The sequence below is a fragment of the Embiotoca jacksoni genome, unplaced genomic scaffold (genome assembly GCF_022577435.1).
Source record: "Embiotoca jacksoni isolate LCO1_2020_lvr unplaced genomic scaffold, fEmbJac1.0.p SCAF_91, whole genome shotgun sequence".
Classification (NCBI taxonomy): Eukaryota; Metazoa; Chordata; class Actinopteri; family Embiotocidae; genus Embiotoca; species Embiotoca jacksoni.
The window spans coordinates 657,161-680,233 of NW_027185449.1; the positions used below are offsets into that span (position 1 = coordinate 657,161).

Here is a 23,073-nt window from a genome sequence, read left to right on the forward strand (position 1 = left end):
TTAGAGCGAGACATTTTTTGAGCCAGCCCCTAGTGGCCCTCCGCGGTATCGCACTTTAGGACACTTCGCACGGGCTTCACTTTTTAAACACTTGAGAAACTATACATCCATTTTTATATGCAGTAAAGGCTGCAATATAGAGATATAACGGTTAAGATGACAGGAAAAATTCCCTCTCCTTTTAGCTCCGGTTTTGGTCTCCACCAACTGCTGAGGAAAACGTGTGGCAAATGTTTTCTGATCTTATCTGCCGTGCTTCCTACCCTGCCTTCCATTCACTGCCAAAAAGATATCGTACAGTTAATTTTTAACCTACCTTTGTCGTGTCTAGACACGACGCTGATAAGAGCAGACCAAAACAACAAGCTGAAAGATGCTAAAATGTTTAAAACGTTGAAGGATAAAGGTCTTTTTGTAACCGTATATTTTGCTTGTATTGGCCAAGTGATTTGCAACAAGCATTTGAAGTATTATTGTCTTTGAAGACAAACATGTAGTGATCACTGGTAAATGTAATCTAGCTCTGACATCAAACATCCGAAACTCTCTCCGTCCAGATGTTTTGTTTTTCTTCCCCAGGTTACAACACCGACTGTACGCGAGACATGACGTTAACGTTCAACCTCAAACCCCTCTTCCAAAAGAAACAATGTTCGTCAACCTTTGAAGGGTCGGGAATCTGCTGCGATGACGAATCGACCCTTCTCAAAGTAATGAGATTAAAAGGTCGAATCTCGATCTGGCTGCAGTCAAAAGACCCTTTTTTTTTTTCTCCGGAGGCGCTTTGTTGACGATAAATAACAGGCGGATTGTGTTGACACTCCAGACGTGTCATGGGTGACTTCCAAGGAATGTGGGCATATTTTCCTCGTCTCGGAGCTGACTGGGCATCGAGCTCACATCCGCGCAAGAGCTCCAACAAACATTCGGAGAATGCATAAACTCCGTTTCTCGTCCTTTTGTCAGAGGAGCAGAAGTTCTTGATGAGCTACGAGATCAAAAAATAAATACTTATCTGATCGCGGGGCTTTACAAAAAGCGTCTTCTCGTGTAACCGGGAAGATTTTCAGATTTATGTTTTCTGCAGTGTTTTTTTTCCCCTCAAAAATATGACTTTAATTCCACTTCAGTTTTTCTAAGCCTGTCATCAGACGCCCCGGTCAAAGCTCGCAGCCATTAGTTAAGTTCGGTTGTCGGCTTTTTCTCTGCATGCGCGCTCCATATTTGCTTCTTAAACTCGAGAGCCACAGGTGGCTCGACAACAACAACCACAAGTAAAAAACAAATAAAAAAAAAAAAAAAAAAGCCCCGACGAGACGTATGTATTGTCACGTATTGCTAAAGCTGCAGATCACAACTTTAAAATCGCAATCTGTCGAAGTCGTGTCCCGTAAAATCGGCGAGCAGCCAGGTATGAGAACGGCAACCACGGCAACCGAGCTCATCAAGACTTCGAGGATGACGGACTTCCCGCCATCTGTGCGCGGATGTTAAAAAAAAAGTTCTAAGCGCTGATCGGACAACTTTTTCTTTTTGTGTGTGTGTGTGTGTGTGTGTGTGTGTGTGTGTGTGCGTGTGTGCGTGTGTGAGTGCGTGCGCGTGTGTGTGTGTGTGCAGATTCGGTGAGTAAAGGCGCGACGGGAGAAGACGGCGTCGGGAGGCGTGAGCGTCGGCGGAGCGAGGCCATCCTGGGAGAGTGGAGGTAAAAGGTGGCGGTGGCGGGCGCCAGGTTTGTGTAATGCCTGTCACCGGCGCGCGCGCTGCTTTGTGTACACACGGGGATGCTAAGAAGCTGTCAGGCAGGTACGGCTCAGGCCTCACGATCCCACAGTCCCGTGATTGATCGCGCAGGTTCAGGCGGAGTTCACGGGAGGTCTCCGGTATCATCGGCGGGGAGAAAAAAAAAAAACAGAAAATGAGTGACAGACACAAAATAGGGTGATGGAATATTATCAGGAAGCCATTTGTAATGCGGGGGCGAGCCTGGATCTCCGAGGGGTGTTGTCTCTCTGAAATGAAGTCATCCATCACCCTCGGCTTCATGTTTGATTAGGTCATGAGTGGCTTTTAAAAGAGAGAGAAAAAAAAATAAGAGGCTTTAACTGTTTTGTGGGAAACAAGACTTCAGGCTCAAATGTAAGAAGTAGAATGCGTCTTTCTGCAGGTTTGCATCAGGCCTGGCAACATGAAAAAAAAAATACCACTTCCTGCTAGTAAGTACAGCACTTTACTAGTTTGAAAGTAGATCTGTGAGAATTTGAAATATTTTTTGCGGTTTCGGGGGGTGGAAGACGAGCAATTTAATGACATCATCGTGTCAATTTGTCCCTATTTTCTGACATTTTATGGACTAACCCATTCAGCAGCAACGCAAAGTAACCAAGTTAATCAACTACTGCACTTTAACACTTTTACTGGGGTACTTTACTTGATCCTTTCTATTGTGTGTTGCTTTGAAAATCTATGTTATGTATTTCTATGTTGGGGTATTGCTACTTTTTCTCAACTAAAAAGCTCCAGGCACTTCCTGTACCAATGCAACTATACCATTAATCAAGAAATAGAGTTGGCAGATTAATTGATAAATGAAAATAACTCTATGTTGAAACCTCATATTGAAGAGTTGATTGTATGTTTTCAGTTGGATTGATGCCTTTCATTTTTTTTTTTAGCTATGATCAAAATATGCCAACAGGAAACCGAAGGGACAAACTGAATGCGACTTCATCTGATGGTATGCTAACTACTACTACCGTTACACAATTAAACAAGAAACCAGTTGGCATAGTAACCGATGAATTCAAATATCTCCTCCATATTGAAGAGTTGATCATATATGTTTTCAGTTTGATTGACACCTTCATGTTTCATGTAAAATCAACAGGAAATCCAAGAGACACACTTAATGTGACTCGATATGATGGTATGTAGTACAGATTATTGTACCCATACGATCCTGAAATGTCAAGGTCTGTATATTAATTATGAATTCAAATCCTAGTTTGTAATTGTAGTAAAGGTCACAGAGATCCTTTTATTGAAAAGTAACACATGAAATGACGTCACAGAGTAACTTTTTATCAGGGCCTGCAAAAAAAAAACAACAACAGTGAAAACTTCCTCCGTGGAAACATCTGATGAGCTCATATAAACCGTAACACGTTCAAATAAGTCGGTTTATTCTTGCACGTTACATCCAAAAAAAAAAAAAAACAACCGCGTGACTGCAGCACTTCGTTCATATCAGCTGGAAATCTTACAAAAACTTGTCTTTCATCCGGCGAGCAAAGCGGAAGCTGGAGGGTAAAAAAAAAAAAAAAAAAAAAGAAGAGAAAAAAAAAAAAGGGCTCTTAAAAAACACGACAAAAGCTGCATGGGAGGAAAAAAAAAAAAAAAAAAAAGAGGCACCAAGCAGCAGCAGCAGCAGCAGCTACGCAGCCTGAGCTCCCCGTCTCTTTTTCTCTGGCCTCTGTTCCTTTAATAAACTCATGGTTATCTAGTGTAACAAATGTCTCGCTGCCATCATCAAGTCCGGGCGAGGAGGGAGGAGTTTTTAATGTTCAGTTTGTTCTATGGATCGATGTCTGCTGGCATCGCCTCTCCCCCTCTCTCTCGCCTGCACCGTGCGTAATATACACCGTACCATTAACCAAACGAAAAACCGCTTTTTACGCGCGATTCTCGTCCACATTTTCTTTTTTTTTTTTTTTGGTGGATCCGCCGAAGGGAAGAAAAAAAAAAAAACCACGGGGGAAAAAAAAAAAAAAAAAACTGCCTGCGGGAGGGACTGGCTGACTGGCTGACTGACTGACTGACACACGTCGATCAAGCGTTTATATGTGGCACTGATGGACCAACGCGGATGGTGAAAAGGAGTCGCTTCGCACCAGGAAGAAGGAAGAAGGTGAAAGAACAAGCTCTCCGGTTTTTAACATCTGTTTCCTGCCCGCTGAATTCCTAACTGGATTTTTTTTTTTTTTTTTTCTTGTATAGTGAGAGAGACCGAAGTACTCGGAGAGCCCAGATAAAGACTCGCGGACGCACACGCACACACACACACACACGCACACACACACTCTCTCTCTCTCTATGCATGGACTATCGTAGACCGCATTCAGATTTCACCTGGGCACAGTAGTGAACTGCGACTCCCAAGAAAAAGAAAAAAAAAAAAAAATGCCACGGAGGAAACAGCAGGCACCCAAACGGGCTGCGGGTAAGCGATCCTTTTTTTATTATTGTTATTATTATTATTATTATTATTATTTCCTCTTGTGATCTGTGTGTTATTATTTGTTATGATTCTGCGCATTGCTTCCCCCTTTTTCAAACTTTTATCTTGTGGGACCCCCCGAAGAGAATTGCATTTCGCGAGATATGGTCCCAGCTGAGCAGGTTTTTTTTTTTTTTTTTTTTTTTTTTTTTTTTGGGGGGGGGGTTTCTACTTGCTTAGGATTTAGCACTCTGTTATATAACTGTATATGTAGTGGAGGGAAGAATAGGGGATGCAGATAGCCATTGTACCATTGTTAGCTCGGGTGAATTTCATCATACTGGCGTTCTTATTCCACTCTGGACCCGTTGAAAAGGTCCTTAAAAGGGGCCTCAGACCGTAGTTTGGGCATCCATTGCTGTGAAAACAAACGTTAAAACAGTATTAAAAAAAGGGGGGGGGGGGGCAGAGAGAGAGTCGCAGCATCACCAGCTGCACTTTGCAGGTAAATTAATGATCATGCAAAACCAGCAGAAAAAACAAACAAAAAAAAGAGACAACAGAGTAGTTTTACTTCGATGATATTCACCCGTGTCGATTGAAAGTTTCTTCCCGCTGGCAGTTTATATAAAATATATAAAAACGAGGCTATCATCCGTCCCCCCCCCCCCCTTCTCTCTTTTTGCGTTGGATTTTTGACCCGCATGAGGTGTGTTTAGAGAAGGGGGGGCCGAGAGATGTGGAAGCTGGCTGTATCCGTAGCAGATGAACTCTGTATGAACTCTTCATAATCTTATGGACAAATGGAGAATGGGTTACACTCACTCACATATCATACACACACACACACACACACACACACACACACACACACACACACTCTCCCATCATACTTGCTGGCAGCAGCAGCAGCAGAGAGAGAGAGAGAAAGAGAGAGAGGGGAAGACAGATTTTACTTTTTGTGCAGCAGAGTAATCTAATCAAACCTGGCCCTCATGCCTGACGTACAGTCGTCTGTTTGCTTGTGTGGAATTCTGTCGACTCGAAGAGCGAACGTGTTCTCTGAGGAGGCCTCGCGTTCCCTCTGGAAGCCGCCAGACGGGTGTTCATGGTTTCTTTTTTTTTTTTTTTGTAATCGTTGGGACACCGAAGACACCCGAACGTCCCGCTGATCTTATTTTTCTGTTTGCGCGCCCGCCCGCCCGCCCGCCCTCGAAAGAAAAAACAAAAAACCTGCAAAAGCACGCAAGGTCGCCAAATCCACATTCACCTTTGACCTTTTTATTTTCTGCAGTCTCGGCAGTTTTTTCAGTTTGGTGGGGTTTTCTTTTCAATTTCAAAATCACAACGTTCCTTTGGTTACGACCGGCAGTCGGCAGCATTAAAAACTCCGCACCGATCGAGGGAGGGCGGGGGGTGGGGGAGGGGGCTACTCCGCCGTTTTCGAGGACGCCAATTACTCGGTGGCGTTGTGAAGTTATCGGTCTTTATTATGGTTTGCGGATGTAGCAACCAGATGGCGATTGTTTCTCTGCCAATAATGGCGTCTCTTTATGCCCCGCTTAAGATACTGAGACCCTTATCTGCCCGGCACACTCTCCAGTTTACACACACACACACACACACACACACACACACACAACAACAACAACAACACATGCTAAATATTTTTCCCACATTTCAGCATCCAAAAAAAAAAAAAAAAAAAAAAGCACCCCCTTTTTATTCTTTAAAAACAATGCCCCCCCCCCCCCACACCACCACCACCACCTCCTTCCCTCCACTCTAGTTTAATTCAAGAGGAACTTTTGAGAAGATGCCTAAGTGATCCCTTTACACGCTCTCAGCTGCCTCCGCCTGTACTCCGGTAAGAAATGTGTCAGCCCTATAGAGAAATAAGCCTTCCAGAAGAGTTTCTTCATTGTTGAGGTAATTGTCTCCTCTTTGACAGGCACATTCATCAGTGGCTTAATGGTCAATCAAAAGTTGGCAGGCAGAGTGTTTTCATTCTTTCCTATCCACTACATTAGGAATACTTAATCAAAATGTCTCCCGGTAATGGCTGTGAAGAGTTCATGACTGACTGATCCGTTGTCTGCGCCCGATAGAAAATTAACAGCTCGGCACCGGAGAGATGTGGGCCCGCAGATAAACAAATTGTGCATTAATATTTCATCTTCAAGACCTGGGATGTGCTATCAAGCGGTGGAATATTCCTGGGCTGTATTGTCATTTTTCTCCTGTTTTTTTTTTTTTTTTTTTTTCTCCTCCTCCTCCTCCTCTTGTATTCTTGAAGGCTCTTTGCAGCTGTAACTCATTTCACTTGATGACTTTACTGGGGTTACAGAGAGTGACGACAAATTGATTACCTGGCAGAGCAAGAACGGAGCGGCGAGAGAGTGAGAGAGTGAGAGAGAGAGAGAGAGAGGAGAGAGAGAGAGAGAGAGAGAGAGAGAGAGAGAGGCACGGCGGCTGACAGTCATGTTATAATAATATGTTTAATGATGTGTGGAAGGGGGGGGAACAAGGAAGGAGAGGAGTATTGAAATAAGAGCGTGGAAGATGCAAAAGGAATAGGTTTCATTCCTTTTCCCTTTTTATTCCCCCCCCCCCACCCGCCCCCCCCCCCCCCCCACCCCTGTAGGGCTCTTAAAGATGCAGGATCCCTCTTTGGTGGGGAATTAGTGGGTTTGCAAGGTGTTGTTTCAAAAATAAAAGAAAAAGAAAGGAAGAAGCCATTCCCCAGCTCGAGCATTTATTCAGAGGACATCCAGGGGTTGCTCGTGTCCTCCACTGGGAACGGTGTTATTAATAGGCGTATTTGTAAATGTGAGACCACAGATGCACCAGTAAAGGCCAGTTGGATCTGATTTACTTCCTTCCTTTTTTTTTTTTTTTTTGATTTATTTATTTTTCACGTACATAAGTTGGTGTATGGTAATGTAGCGTGCCAATTACTCACCGGGGTCCAGAATGGGACGCACTAAAACCTTTTTCTTTTCTTTTTTTTTTTTTTTTGGTGCTTTATTACTGAGGCCATCAGAGACTGCAAGACTCCCCCGGATGAAACATTTGTGTATCAGGTTTATGTTGTGGCGTAAAGAGAAGCGCACACACACACACACACACACACACACACCCTATAAGTGCATGGGATGCATTTTTGAGTGAAGGCAGCCATATGTTATGTTGCGGGGACCGTGGGAGTCTTCCTCCTTTAAAATTTTTTTTTTTTTTTTTTTTTTTTTTACAATAGCTCTGTGCCTCAAACCGTTAGCCCAATTTGCTGTTAACAAGATAAATTGGAGAACAGACAAAGGCATTAAGTGTTGCAGTGCCAGCTAGTGACTGACAGCAGCTTGTGGGAATTGGCTAGCTCGAAATTCCCTCCTAAGTGGTTCGCTCAGAAAACATCCTACGATCAAGGCAGATGTTGTTTATCCAGTTTTTAAGGTAGAAAGAAGGGAAGTCCGTTTTCTTTTTTTTTTTGAATGACAAAAAAACGGAGAGGAAAATGGCAGCAGACACAATACGTGTGTTATTGTATTTTTCTTAAATACCAGATTACCACCGTGTCTCTCTCTCTCTCTCTCTCTCTGCTGTAGTCACTCTCCTTTTGTCTGAAACCTTTTTTTTTTTTTTTTCTCTGATTTACTTCAATATATTGAACTATTGTTATGATCCAAAAGAGAACTTTGCTCTCAGTGGCTTTAAATCTATTATTATTATTATTATTATTATTATAGAAAAAAATAGTTTCGGTTATGTTTGATATGCGATCACCACGATAAAAAGGACGATGACGTCAGTTTGTGCGGCCACGTGTGTGTGTGTGTGCGTGTGTGTGTGTGTGTGTGTGTGTGTGTGTGTGTGTGTGCGGTGTGTGTGTGTGTGTGTGTGCGTGTGTGTGTGTGTGTGTGTGCGTGTGTGTGTGTGTGTTAGCAGCTCTTCTTTGTACACGTGATCTGATTTAACCGCAGGACGCACGCAGTCGTGGCGTGCGTGGCATTACACGTTTCGCATCCCGAGGAATCGGGTTAATCGCGTCTTCATTGTTAAAAAAAAAAAAAAGGCCGACGGGAGAGTCGGGAGGTTTTTTTTTTCAGGCGTCGAACACGCGCGGTGAGCGAATCGCGCGACCGCGGCCCGCTCGACGTGGCGTTTCGGCTCGCTGCGATGGGAATTTAGTGTCCACAAAATAGGACGTTGGAGGCTTTTCAGAGTGTTTTGGAAACTCTGCCAGCTTCTTCAGCCTCTTCCTGAGAGCACAACTCCGCCTTGAACAAAGTTACTAAGGGTTACTATCATTAGTAGTCATTAAATCTGGGTATTTCTTTTACCCCCCCCCCCCTCTGCGCTGCATCGTGATGTCAACAAGGCAAACATTTTGTTTTGATCAAATCCAGCCCTGAAAATTTTGTAGTTTTTTTTTTCTCTTTCTGTTCGCTCAAACCAAACTATATGCACTACTTTGTTGCAAAGCTCGCAATTTTTCCAACTTGCTGGCGCTCCCCATAGAGACACCCCTCTTAATAACTTTCCTCCTCATCAGCCGTTTTATTTTCTTCTTCTTCTTCTCTATATTCTCACCACAGAATCTTCGGTTTTGCATTTTGTTCCTCCTGCGTTCGCCAGTTAGTGAAGAGGAACAGGTGTAAGGTAGCTTAATAGTTTTGTTAGGAGAGGCTTTTTTTTTTGTTTAGTTTTTTTTTTAGCGTGCGAGGCAGACAGGGGTGGTGCAACTGTCTAAGGTGATAAGAAACCGAGACTCCCGTCGCCCTCCGGCGCAAGTGATCTCTCTCCTCTGTGCTCTCCTGTGTGGAAAAAAAAAAACAACAAAAAAAAAAAACCAAAAGAAAACACGAGCCTGTTATGATTGGTCTCAAGGCAAAGAAGTGCCTGTGCAGCGTTGCACCTCTCTACAGCAACTGCTCATTCACCTTGCCTTCCCTCTGAGACCTGCACTAGTTTCCAGGCAAAAAAAAAAAAAAAAAAAAAAAAAAAAATGACACAATTCGATATGCCGCCGGGGTGATTCATGTGGATAATGTTTCCATGTGATCATCGCTGCAGAAAAAGAGACGATTTCGTGTTATGAATTTTTTTTTTTTTTTTTTTTTTTTTTGTACTCATTAAGTCCTGACAATAACTGGAATATTGGGGAGTTTATTATTGCGAGGAGGCTAAAAACTCATTATTTCTGCGAGACATTTCAAAGTACAAAAGAAATTATGGTATTTTTTTTTTTTTTTTTCCCCCCGTCCAGGGTCCCCACAGATACAATGATTTACAGAGGAGACTTTACAAACTCGGGTTGTTCATTTATGTGCGATTTAAGAGGATAAGAATACAAGGCGAGCTCATGCGGTTGATACAGTAGCACCGTGGGCCTGGTATTGATTGCAGCGGAGGAGGTGCATGGTGTGTTTTTATATATATATATGTATGTATATATATATATATGAGGTTTATGGGATAAAAAAAGAAAACCAGACTTGCAGCTCATGTGCGTTTGCTGTTATTGTAATGGAACACGTTCCCGCCGTAGTTTGTGATTTATACCCTCAGCAAGTTTTGTCAGGACGTCATCTGGTGTCCACGCACTGTCAAGGAAGTGAAGACATCCATCGTGTAGCTGTTGACCTACATGTGTAGCCGGGCGGGGCGGGCGGGTGGGGGGGGCGTACATGTCGGCCATATGGCGACGGAGGTTTTTATATAAACAATCGCAGCCGGATCAGGTTAACCCAACCTGAGATGCTTTTTTTTTTTTTTTTTTTTTTTTTAAAAGAGCGAGAGAGACGGTGATTTCAGAGGTGGGAGGCCCGCTGAGTTTCCCCCGTGTCGCTTTAATTCGAGAGCAACATGACTGATAATTGAAAGCATAAATTTGCGGTGGAAAAAAAAAAAAAAGACACAGGACTTGAATTTGTACCTCTCGGGTTCGCGCGTTTAAAGTGAAACGCGTGCGGACGACGCCGAACGCGCCGCAAAAGCGCCGCCGGCGCTAACGAGCGAAGGTTTTTTTTTGGTTTTTTTAGGAAAAAAAAAAGAGCATCAATCTTAAGTTATCCGCGGTGTACCTGATTTGCTTCTTATCAAATCCTTAATGAGCTTCAATTAAGATTTATTATGCAAATTAACCCTCGGCTGCCTCGCGACTGCAGGAGCGGGAGCTATGACAATATTGCGCTAATGGTGTGATCTGTAACAATTACAAAAGGTAAACCGCCTTCACGGCTGCACGCTCCGCGAGCCTCCGAGAGGTCACGGCCCCTTTAAAGATGCGTTCAGGTGTTCTGGAGGTTTCGTTTTGTCGAGTCTCCGTTGAGGTGGGTTTTTTTTTTTTTTTTTCTTCTTCTTCATAGATAACAGCTGGTGGTTTTGAGATCTTTTCTTCTCCTTCCAGCTGCGGTGAAAATCTGCAACAAAAAAAAAAAAAAAAAGTTATCTGGCTGGATTCCCCGCAGGCGAAGCGACACCCACCCCGCGCCGGGTCGTGACGTCACGGGCGAAACCCTCCGTCGTCCCGGTCACCGTGGCAACCGCGGGGCCGACGAGGGTTACGGCCGGAGGAAGTGCCGCGGGACGCTCCACTCCGGCACTGTATGAAGTTGTGAACCTTTGCACCGGCCGTAACTTCATTTAGCGCGAGGCTGATGGCTCCCTGACAGCTTTACGGCCGACGTGTTTTATGAGTCATCACGCGGCGCAATTACATCGGACCTAATTTGATGAATCAAGTCAATGTTCCACCGGCTCCGTTGACCTTGTTGGCCACCCCAGCGATCGTTCGTCTCTCTCCCAGGGGTCATTCAGAGGCTTTTTTTTTCAATTTTTTTTTTTTTTATAACACTTTGTACAATTCAGTCACACTCAGGCTGAAAAAAAAAAAAGAAATCTCCTCCGCATAACTCTTATTACTGCCAATCAAGACGGCACTGATTTGTTCACGAGCAGTTGGCTGTTTTGTTTTTAAATCCTCGGTCTAAAATGAATCGGATAATCAGACAGTCGAAGCAGAATAATGCGTTAAAATATTCCATCATAATGCGGAGCGATGTGTTTACGTTCATAATGGGCATTATTTCGACTTGAGGCTGGAAAATAAGCTGATATCATCCCATAATTAGCTCCATCTCAACAGACTTCAACTTTATACTGGTGTGTTTTAGTGGCTTAATAAAGACAGCACGCCCTGAGTGTAATAAAGACCCGTGGTGGATTATTACCTTCTTTTATATGCATATATTTTTTTCTACTATATTCTTCAAATCATCAAAGTAAGCAAAACCTTTTACAGATCAGGAGCAAAGGCGTTTAAAACAAAAGTAAGAATGAACTAAATTCAATAGACGGACTATGACACATCTTCCTCTTCCGTATTGCTTCAAACAATGACAGAAAGTTTAGTTTAGATATAAACCGCGTATTGATTCGTTTTACCAACTTGAATTGGTGCCATTGAATCCCAGCAGAAACCAAGCGGCGCTGTTGGCTCGGGCTAACTGTCCCATCGTAGCGTCGACGCCGCCGCCGCTGTTAATCTGACAAACTCTTCTTCCCTCAGTTAAAAAAAAAAACCACAAAAAAAACTAACTAGCCGAGCTTTCAAACAGCGAATGGCTCATTTGATCATTTCCGTCAGCAGCAAACACGTTTTACTGTCACACTGAAAGTAAAGTGACAAGAATGAAGAGTTTTTTAATTTTTTTTTTTAATTTCTTATTTTTCTGTTGAACACGTTATCTATCATTGGGAACCCCAGCGACACTTTGAGGGGCAGTTTTCTAGCTGAAACCAAAAATATGAAGTTGAATACAGAATCATAACAGAGCTGCCGGTTTCCTGTCTAACTTTGTTTTCATACGTACGAAGCGAGAATAGTTGAATTGATTGTGATTTCGGGCAGTTTACCGACAAATGAACGACTTTGTTGCGCCGTTGCAGTTTGAACCGACGTAATACGAGTTAATTGATCAAATGTTTTGTTGACGATTTAGCCCGAATGCAAAATGACATCTGTTGACCAAAAATCTTTCATCACAAACACGCACGGTGTTGTTGTTTTTATTTATTAGACAAAAAAAAAACACCAAAAAAAACGACAGCAGATTCAGTTGGAACCGCTCCCGCGTGAATTAAAGAAACTTAAAACAATGAAAAAGTTTCCTTCGTTGTAACTCCGCCGTCCCTAAACCGGGTCTGAGCTTCGCGTTGAGCACCACCTCCTCCTCCTCCTCCTCCTCCTCCTCCTCCTGCATGTTTGTGTCTCCGGCATGTGCTGAGCTAGTCTGTTGAAACAGCTTAATTGATACTCATTAAACAGCAGTGACAGCTTAGGTGTCCGTGATGAATGTAGAATAATTCTGTTGTACTTACAACTTGATTAAGGGGAGGCGCGCGCACACACACACACACACACACACACACACACACACACACACACACACACACACACACACACACACACAAGGCCGGAGCCGGTGGTTCGGGGGGCCTCGGACGCACTCGAGTGACCGGCCACCTGTGTGAACCTGAACGTTTCTCCGGATTCACATAAAGAGAGTCGAAAATAGCTTTGGGTTTATTTGACTTTGAATTTGATAGGTTTTTATAAAGAAATGTGTTCTCGGTCGGGGAGTCGTAACACCTTCCAACGAGCTTCATCTAAAAATAAAGGGTGAATTATGTTTGACTTTTCTTTCTGTTTATTCAGCCCCAGTCTGGCATTTTTTTTTTTTCTTCCTCCTGCAATAATAAAGTCAATGGATGTCAGGCAGATGAAAAATGTGCATTTTGTATTATTTCAGTTCGAAATTAGAGGCATTTGGAATTGGTTCAAAATTGACTGTCTTTGTAATGAGTGCATGACGAATGGTTTCATTTAGAGGGGAGAAAATGAACGCCGGGGAAAACCCCCCCCCAAAATATTATTCTGCACCATTTTATATGCCGTGATATACGCCATGAAGATGAACTAATTTTGCTAAATACCCCCATAAAATCTAGTCATAACATTTTCCCACGTCGTCACGGAGACGTGCTTCGGTCACCGGGGCGGAGACTTGATTATTGTTTTCTTTTCTTTGAACGCCACATTAAAAATAATTTTTTTTTTAAAAACAACTCTTGATCGGTTGCAGTTTCGAAGGCCCCTTCTCGCAAGTCGCTCCACGTCTGATTAGACCGACGCTCCGGAGAAAGAAGCCCTTTCTCCGTTTTTATTTTTTTTTGTTGTTGTTGGTTTTTTTTTTTGAGAGCGCATTGAAAAGAAGAAGAAGAAAAAAAAAAGTTGGGAATTTCCCTCGGCGGATGGATTTACGGCTTTTCATCCTCACATGATTGATATTGCACAGGGAGGTCTTTGTGACGGGACGCGGCATGTCTAATTACGGTCCGACTTGTGTCTCGACTGAGAGCAAACGCGCCGCCGGGCGTGATGTCATCGTCGCTCGGCTTTCACGCCGCTGACGGGTTGCGCAACGTCGCAAAGTCGGGCTTTCGCCGTTTAAAACTTCCAGCTTCGTTCGGCGAACGACCTTCGCCGGGGACGACGTTTCCAAGGTTACGCAGCGCCGCGACCTGTTCGCCGACGATAACTACGCCGGGTCCACATTTTAGCTGCTGAATGTCTTTTACATCCTCCCAGGTTTTTTTTTTTTTTTTGCCTGATCGTTGTATATCTCTCCAGCGCCAGACATTCAAGAGGTCGCGAGCCCAGAACCGGGCCGTAAGTCATCCCCGTCCATCAAGGCCCGGGACGCGGCGCTAGATTCCCAGCTGTTACTTGTAAACCAGAAACAGCATTCTTAAGATTAACTGAGTGACAGCCGAGGCCTCTAAAAGCAAACTATAATAGTACGACGTGTTGCAAGTCATATTTTATGGCTTTTAGTGTTTGAGGCCAAGAGTGTGTGTGTGTGTGTGTGTGTGTGTGTGTGTGTGTGTGTGTGTGTGCGCGCAGACAGATCAGCTTCAGGAGCTAATAGGCCTGCATTGCACCTCGGGGAGTCCAGAAAATAATGGTGCCGTGTTACTGCTGTTTTTCATCAGGCTGATGATGATAATGCAGGTGCGCACTTTGTAAGAGAATCCCGCTCGGACCGGGTCGCCGTCTCGGGTTTGTTCTTTTTAAAAGCTTGTTCTTAAATGCGTATTCCTTTTGAAGATTTGTATTTTTTATTTTTTTTTTGTATTTTGTTGTTGTTATAGCGTGTGCGACCGCCTGCGAGAAGGAAAACAACAACAACAACAAAAAAAAGCCATTGATAGAGAACTAACTGTCAAAATAGGTTGTGTTCAATCCAAAACCATTTAAGGTGTCAAGGACATATTTTCCTCCCTCCCATATCCTGACAAACATTGAGTCAGCAATTGTCTGTTGTACTTTCAGCCCCCCCCCCTCCTCCTCTCCCCCCCCCCCCCCCCCCCCCACCAGGCCATTTTAAAGTTGTAGAAAGTGGTCATTTTCTCTGTGTCAGTGGGAGGTCAGTGTTGTGGCAGTCAGCAGAGCTATTCAGTTCCTGCTGAAACCGAGTCCATCGGGAACCTTTGAAGACATTTTGTCCGGCGCGGTCGCCTCTCGCTGTCCGTCTTCACGCCCGTCTCTCTCTCTCTCTCTCTCTCTCTCTTTCTCTCATGCGCTCGCCCAGAAAAAAAAATAAAAATAAGAAGCAGCTTGGCACGGTTTTTCTTTTTCGATTTACTTCCAGATCTCCCAAAAACTTTTTATCCAGACCCGACACACTGTCGATTTGAAACTCTCTCTCTCTCTCTCTGCGGCCGTTTGTCCGTCTGTCAGAACTACTTCCTGTTATATTTAGCTCTCGCTCGGCCCCGAACGACTACCTGTCCTTCCCGGCTCCCCGTCCCGTCTCACTCGCCGTGTCGGTTGACTGATGCCGTCCTCGCCGCGCTGGATAGTGTATCCCTGACGACTGTCGCCCGGGGGGAGGGGAAGGTGGTGGTGGGGGGGGGGGGGGGGGGGGGGTTACAGAGGTCGTGCACAGATCATCGCTTCCCCCCCCCCCCCCCCCTCTTTCCCCAAAGGCTGTGACTTTACCACGGGGTGACCCGGTCAGTGATGGATCTGGAAACGACACGAGTATAATCTGCTCCGTCATCGCTGCTGTAGAGAAGTCGGCTTGTTTTTCACTTCGTGTACAAACCGGGTTCGGAGAATTGATTTTTTTTCTATTTTTTATTTTTTTTTATGATTTATTGGAATCGCAGAATCGTCTCTCGTCTTGCTTCTTTTCAGCTCTGATCTGCATTGCACTCGTTTTTTTTTTCTACTTACATCTACTGTAAGTTTCAACAGTTAGTGGGTGGCGTGATGCAAAATATATCGATTTTATTTCACTATAAAAATCTAGGAAATTATTAAATGGTATGGACCCGACTGAACTTCAAACAAGCCTCTGGTTGTGCCGATAATTCATAGTTTTAACAGCATTATACTTGAAGTCAGCTTTAAAGACCATTGGCGGGTGAATATACTTCTATATATGTTTGTTTTAGCTGTATGTGTCTATTTATGTCTGTTTTTGTACGTTGAAGGAGGAAGTTACAACCGGAGTCAAATTCCTTGTATGTGTGAAACACATCTGGTCCATGAAGCTGAATCTGATTATCTTAAATAAAAAATCATCTGTATGAAGATGTCGCTCTCATTTATTAGCCGCACTCCTCTGATTGCGAGCAGAAAAGTATTTAAAGGTGACCGACGTGTAGTCGTCGGCGTACGGTTGGTAACACATGCTTCGTGTTTACACGCCCTTCCTGTCAGTTATTTATTTATTTATTTATTTTTGTTTGGGTTTTGCATATGCTGGTGTTGTGTTTGCATGCGTTTCCTACGTGCTCCGTGGCAGCCCCTCGCACCCTGGCAGCGACCCAGCTGAAAAAGTTCCGGTACTGTCCAGACGCATCCTTTAGGGACCTCATCAGCCCCTGAATTTCCTTCCCCTCACGCCTGAGGGCATCCATATTCATTTCCTCCTCTGATTTTGGTGGGTGGGGCGGGGAGGGGGGGAGGGGAGGTTGACTGATGAAAGGCTGGCTTTTTTCCCATCTCTTATTTCCTGCCAAGGTTGCCTGCATTTCAATGCGACGTAAAATCTGCAAAGACCTGCAAACACGCTCCCATTTTGGACACGACCGGTTCCGTGTTGTTAGTATCGTGCCATGTACAAAAAAAAAAAAAAAAATGAAAGAGAAGGAAAGAGTCCCAAGGTTTTTTTTTTTTTCCAATATAATTTCAGACGATGTGTGTTTGTCCTTCGTATAGCTCGAGGGCCGTTCGTCCAATCGGCTTTAAACTCGCGTTGCCGGGGACCCCGAGGTTGTGCGACTTTTGGACACGCGACGCGTTTCGCATTAATGCATTTTCACAAAACGCCGAGGAGGTTACGCTTTCACTTTGGAGCGCCTGCGCTGAAAACCGCCGCAGAAATATAAAGCTCGGCTCTCTATGCTGTTCTTCTCTCTCTCTGCTCTCCCTTCAACGCGAGGCTCCGCCCACCTCCCAGCCCGCTCCTGTCTGGAGGTTTTACTTCCTGTTGAAAGGGATTTTTTTTTTTTTTCCTTCCCTCTGTTGGAGGTTTTTCTCCCTTTTTAAAGGGGAGTAGTTTTTTTTTGTTTTTTTTTGTTGGAGTCGTTGAATCATCGGATTCCTTCTGTGTGACGTTGTAAAGTCCTTTCCTGCGTTAAGAGCCTTGAAACAAGCCGTGTTGTGATTCGGCGCTGTAGAAATAACATTGAATTGAAATAAGCCCGGCCTTTAAAACCTTACTCAGGTACAAGTACGCAGGCCTGTAGGTATTATCGGCAAAATGTACTTAGTATGGCAAGTAAAAAGTACACATTGTGCAGATAATGTGTATTTAAGTTACATGTTGCTGCCGTAGATGTTTAAGGTTGTGCTAATTTTTTTTTGTAACTACACGGTTGGGTAGTTTAATCCACTGCAAAAACCGTACAAGATCATCGTATTTTCATACACGGCGACAACGAGGCCGACGAAAAGGCTCCTCCTCTGCACCGGTTGTAATAATACAACACGTTAAGAGTTTCTTTGCAGCTTCAGTGATCCTTTTGGCCATAAAACTAGCTCATTGTTCAATTTACTCCAATTTCACCCCCGGTCTGTGTTTGCAGAACGTCTTTCCATAAGTCTGCTTCTCATAAAAAACAACCCTCATCACCCCCCCCCCGCCACCCCCCCCCCCCCCCCAAAAAAAAAAAAAAAATAGAATATATATCTCATCCACTGTCACAGTTATGAGGGTCTTTGATGATATCATGGAGATAACTGCATTGGTTGGAAATAAACCTGTGATTAAACTGGTGGGTGGGTATTTACTCTTACCGGAGACGGGAAATGAACGTTAATGAAAATAGCAGTCGCGTACAGTAATAACCCGGGCTCTGTAATTATTGGCCTGCTTTGATGATGCCATATATACGCAACACACACACACACACACACACACAAGCACACGCACAAGCACACGCACACATGCGCCTACTTAACCAAACCTCAGGTAGACTATCAGGATCTCTCTCTCTCTCTCTCTCTCTCTCCGCTATGCACAACCAGCGCTCGGGGCGGAGTGGAGCCGGCTCACCGTTGCCGGCTCACCGTTGCCGAGACAACCACCTTAAACACACATGTACACAAAAAAAAAAAAAGGCTGTGAGAGAGGATCATCTCCACCTCTGGCTGGATAAAGAAGCGGCGTCGCGGCGTTCGCTGGAATCCACTCCTGCCCTATGGGCGTGTACGGCGGAGAGTGTGTGCGTGTGTGTGTGTGTGTGTGTGTGTGTGTGTGTGTGTGTGTGTGTGTGTGTGCGCGTGCATTCATGACAACACCATTCATGGAGTTCATACTTTACACCTAGAACGCAGCGGAAGTGCTTTTCCCGAACTAATAACGGCGACAAAGCTGCGATTTGTAACCGAAAACGCAGGAAACTCCGACTGATTGCACGCAAAATACATTATTAATCACCGAAAGCTGTCCGGGTGATTTTTCTTCTTTTTTTTTTTTTTTTTTTTTTCTGCAAGTCTGTTTTTCATTCGGGGGGAAAAAATTGAAAGCTTTTTTTTTTTTTTTTTGAAATCCGCTCTGAAGTGGTGATCTGGACAACTTCGTATCGCATACTTGTCTCCTGTTGTCACTGTGACAGCTCACTCACACAAAGAGATGGCACTTGATAGCTTCCACCAGTGAATTTTTGCGGGGGGAAACTTGAAGTCTGTATTGTTTGACTGCGAATCTGGGCCACGTACGATAACAGAATTATCCGTCTCGTACGAGCGAGCGAGAGGATGCCCGACTTTTTGTCTGTCATCCGAGGTCTGCGAGATGCAAAATTAGCTGGTGGCTGTGGGTGTCTGATAGACCTCGGCTTTTCTTTTATAGTTGCAGCTGCACACAGAGAGAGAGAGAGAGTGTGGGCATGCATCACTCTGACCCAGCACACTTCTTTTTTTTTTTTTTTTTTTAGTGCTGACTGTAGCAGCAAAGTAGTTTCTGCAAAGCAGCCGATGAGTGCGGGGTTATGTTTTTTAGGTGTCACCTGTACCGTTTATATAACGCAACTTCGGAGAATTAATTCAGTTTTAAGTGGCCGTGAGGCTAAAATCGGGTAACTTTTTCCATGAGTTTTTTTTTTGTTTTTTTGTTCTTTTAAATGAATAAAATTGGATACTCCGGAGGGCTGTTCAGGTCGAGTTGCGTCGGGCCGATTGTATAAAAGGAACTTCACGTTAAGGCCATCTGGAAAATGCTGGTGATTTTTTTGGGGGGGATTTTTTTTTTTTTTTTTTTAAAGAGGGCGAGTAAAAACTACGGGACACAATTCGGCTAATTGTAAACAGCTGCAGGTGATATCACCCCCCCCCCCCCCCTCCTCTTCCTCCATCCCCCCCACCACCATTCAGACTTAACAGACACAAAACAAAACAAAAAAAAAAGCAGGGGCAAGAAGTCCCGCTGAAAAGCTGCAGGATGTTAAAGAGAACACCGCAATCCAGGCGAATGTAAGAAACATAAAAGTGTCTGTTTGGAACAATAAATGATCCCAATTTACTCTGTCCTCAAGTGACACTTTTTTTTTGTTGTTGTTGTTGTTTTTTGGGTGAATAGCCGTTCATTTTGGCTCTGCAACATCCTACGGGCAAAACAAAAATTAAAATAAACCCCCACTGAAACGAGCCCATTACAATCAAATGAATGTCAAATTCTGCCAAGTGTTTGCGCATGACAAACATCTAACACGGCTTAATTGCAGATAAGCGTCGGGGTGAAATGTGTGTCGGAGCCTAAGATGGTGCAAAATGGCCGCTGTGTATTCCTGTTCTTCGACGAGGCCGAGGTTTTTTTGGGTGGAGGGGGGGGTGAAAGAAAACGATGTCTTTAAAGTGCGAATCGTTTGTCACGCCGGTTGTTAAGGTCAGTTTTAAGAAAGAGCAAAGTTTAAACGCGGCTCGTCACATCGCGACGGATATCTGCAGTTTTGTGGAAAAAAAAACCTAAACGACCCGAAGTGAGCAGACAGTTCATGAAGGTTATTCTCCTCACGCTCGGTTCGTTATCCATCAGGAGCTCGGTGGGTCATTAAAAGTCTTAAAGAATAGAATCCTTTTCCCTTTAAAAAAAAAAAAAAAAAAAAAAAAAAGCCTTAAAACCTCCTTTTAAAAAGTCTTCAATTCCCTTTTGTAAAGATCTTAAATATCTTTCGCCTGGTTCGATTTTGTCAAAACATGAAACATCTGTAAACTCCAAGTGGAACTTGACAGGAGGCTGTTAAGTAGGTTTTGTACGCTTTTATCTGCTGCTAGCTGCAAATAGCTCTGAAAGCTCCTGAGCAAGTTTCACGACTTACAAGAACTTCAATTTGTTATTTTCTGATTGGTTAGTCTGAACTTTCCTTCTCGGTGATATTTAGAGATTGAAGTGTTTCTATGAGTAATTGTTCTGCCGGAAAAATTCTCTTACTTAAACAGATAAATTGCAGGACTTATTATCCTTCTTCGTAAATCTTAAGTATCACGGTAAGAAAGCTATTCAATTTCCTTTTATGTGGGTTTTTAAGTCCGCATTCAATTCCTTGAACGTTGCAGAAACTCAATTAAATTCGACTCAATTCTATTTATACGGCGCCGAATCACAACACAGGTTATTTAAAGGGACGCGGCAACGTCCTCATAACAGAACTTCATACGGAGAAGAAACCCAACAATTCAACTATAACAAAAAAAAACTCCGACAGAGGGAAGGAAAAAGTCCCTTCATCAAAGAATAAAGAAGTAGTTGGGTCAATTATTGATCGGGAAAATAAATCAGCAACTATTGTCGTAACTGATTGATTATTTCAGTCAATTTTTAAAGCAGAAAACTTCCCATGAAGAAGCAGGTTTTTTTGGTTGTTTTTTTTTAAGATGTGACTCGTCTGAACCAGTAAATCCATAACTTCACAGTTTTTCATCAGATTCATGGTGAGAATAACGTCTATAGTTGCAGCCTGGTGTTTTTCTGTCTCGTGTGGACGTGTCCGGTGTTTCACGTCGTGCTCCTGCGACGTCGTCGTCGTCGTCGTCTGCTGCTGCTGCTGCTGCCGGAGCTGCTCAGCCTCCGGTGTTGCCATGTAGTCGTGTGACTGGGCACCATCTTGTGTCCTGAGCAATCGCAGCAGGCTGTTCCATGGCAGCACACCAGCTGCCTGCGTAGTGTGGAGGAAGTGGAGGAGGAGGAGGAGGAGGAGGAGGAGGAGGAGGAGGAGGAGGCGGCCGGCGGCGGCACCGGCGGCCCCGGCCTATCTCTAAGATTTGGGTCTTTGAGTTATTGACCCTCTTTGATAAACCCCTCCGAATGACACGGGCATAATTCAGCCTAAAAGTTTTACACTGTCAACCGGGACGAGGCGGAGTGTCTCGGCTGAATATATGGGCGCAATTTTCGAAATAGGTTTATAGCAATTCTTGAGAGAGGAGGCGCGAGATAGTGATATTACTGACTTTATCACTGCAGCTGAGCAGCGTTGGAGCACCACCCTCCCCCTCCCCACCACCACTACCACCACCACCACCACCACCCTCCCCTTCCTCTCTGTATCTCTATTCCCTCCCGCCGTGGAGAGCGGTGAGGGATCGCTACAGCACACACACATTGTAAAAGCAAAAAAAAAAAAGAGTCCATCTCCTAATGGAGGACGGTGGGAATGATTTGTCATTATTACAGTAATGCTGCATTATCCAGTCTTATCAGAAGCTTACATGTCCGTCCCCCCCCCCCCTTTTTTTTTGTGTGTGTTTTTTTGATTTACATTTCCTTTTAATAGTATCCGAACTCGATGCGCGCTGCATTGTTTTGTCTTTCCCTGCAAAATGGACGGCTGTCCAAGGATGGTTTCTTTTTTGTTTTTACTTCTGAATTAGCATTCAAGTGCCGTTTTCTTGTGTCGCTATTAAGGTCTCACTTCACCGTGAGATAAAACGTGATCTAATGTGTAATTTAAGGACACGATCAAACTTTTTTATTTATTTTATTTTATTTTTCAACAGTCTGCGGTCGTCTTCTCGAACAGGAATAAAGTAAAAAAAAAAAATAAAAAAAAATAATTGTTTTTTTTAAAGGAACACAGTGATTTAATAATAAGAGACTTTTGTTAAGCAACAGGCTGTAATAATGACTCACAGACTGCACCTTTTAATCCCCTCTCTTTTTTTTTTTAGTTTCTTTTCTTCTTCTCTGCAGTCTTTTAATGTATTTTGTAACATTGAAGAAGCTCATTGTTGGGAAAAATCTTTTGTTTGGAGGACGTGCTTAATCTAAAACCCGTAAAAGAATCTTAATATACTGAGCCCAGTATATAGTGCATCCCCATAAATTGATTTTGACCCAGCCTTTTTTTTTTTTTTTTTTTTTGGAACAAAAGGAACACTGTTGCATTGCCATCCGCCGCTGATGCCACTCCCTCTTTGGCTCGCGCTGAATACTCGCCTTTAATAGTGTGATGGGTGGTAAGCTGGCTGGAGGAGGAAAGAAGGAAAGAAAAAAGAAGAAGAAGAAGAAGTGCCTGATTTAGTTGGTGGAAGGAGAGGTATATAGAGCCAGAGCGGAGGAGAGGATGGCGGGGTTTGTGGGGGTGGGGGTGGGGGGGTGGTGACTGGCACCGATCAATCACAGTGTGAGGGGAGGCTAATGAAGCAGGCTATGGTTTATTAAAGGGGTTAGCGGAGGAAAGATTACTGCGGTGGGGCCTCCAGCTTCCCAGAAGCCGAGTGAAGGAGGAGACGGAGCGACCGTCTAATGGGCCCGGGCTCGGCATGAAGCGATCAAGGTGTTTACTCTTGAAGGTGGCTCCTCGTTATGCGATCTGGGTGGGAATGAAAGTCCAAAAAGTTCAGGCGTGGAAATAAACACGAAGGAACGCCGCCGTCGGTTTTAGAGGACGCCCCCCCCCCACACACACACACACCCTCCCGATACTTGACCTTTTCGTACGCTCGCCCGTTGTTTTGGCATTTGGAAAAAAAAAAAAAAACTACAATCCTGATTTAATGCAAACACCCATCGGATGAAGTCAGTAAAAACAACGTTATTGTGAAGAAATACGAGCGCGCCGACTACAGCGAAAGGGAAGAGGGGGGTGGAGGGGGGGGGGGCGCACTCAGATAGTTTGAAAGACAAATGAGTAGCAGGGGAGGCAAAAATGCAAACCAGATGTTTTTCTCACCGTTTTTTTTTTCTTTTTTTAATGGCAGCGAGACATTACTGATGCCATTACAGAGACCTTTTATGGCTCCTTTTAATCCCCTCCTGGCCCGCCTGAGGGGGGAAAAAGAAACC

At 44.1% G+C, this 23,073-nt stretch overlaps 1 protein-coding gene across 1 annotated transcript in view; it reads left to right on the plus strand.

Annotated features, from left to right (window-relative positions):
* The first annotated feature begins 3,326 nt into the window (after positions 1-3,326).
* Positions 3,327-23,073, plus strand: part of LOC138193645 (teashirt homolog 2) — a 45,121-nt gene continuing 25,374 nt past the window's right edge. Inside the window, 1 exon segment of the mRNA XM_069141803.1 lies at positions 3,327-4,216. Coding sequence (XP_068997904.1) covers positions 4,177-4,216 — 40 coding nt within the window. The 5' untranslated portion in view covers positions 3,327-4,176.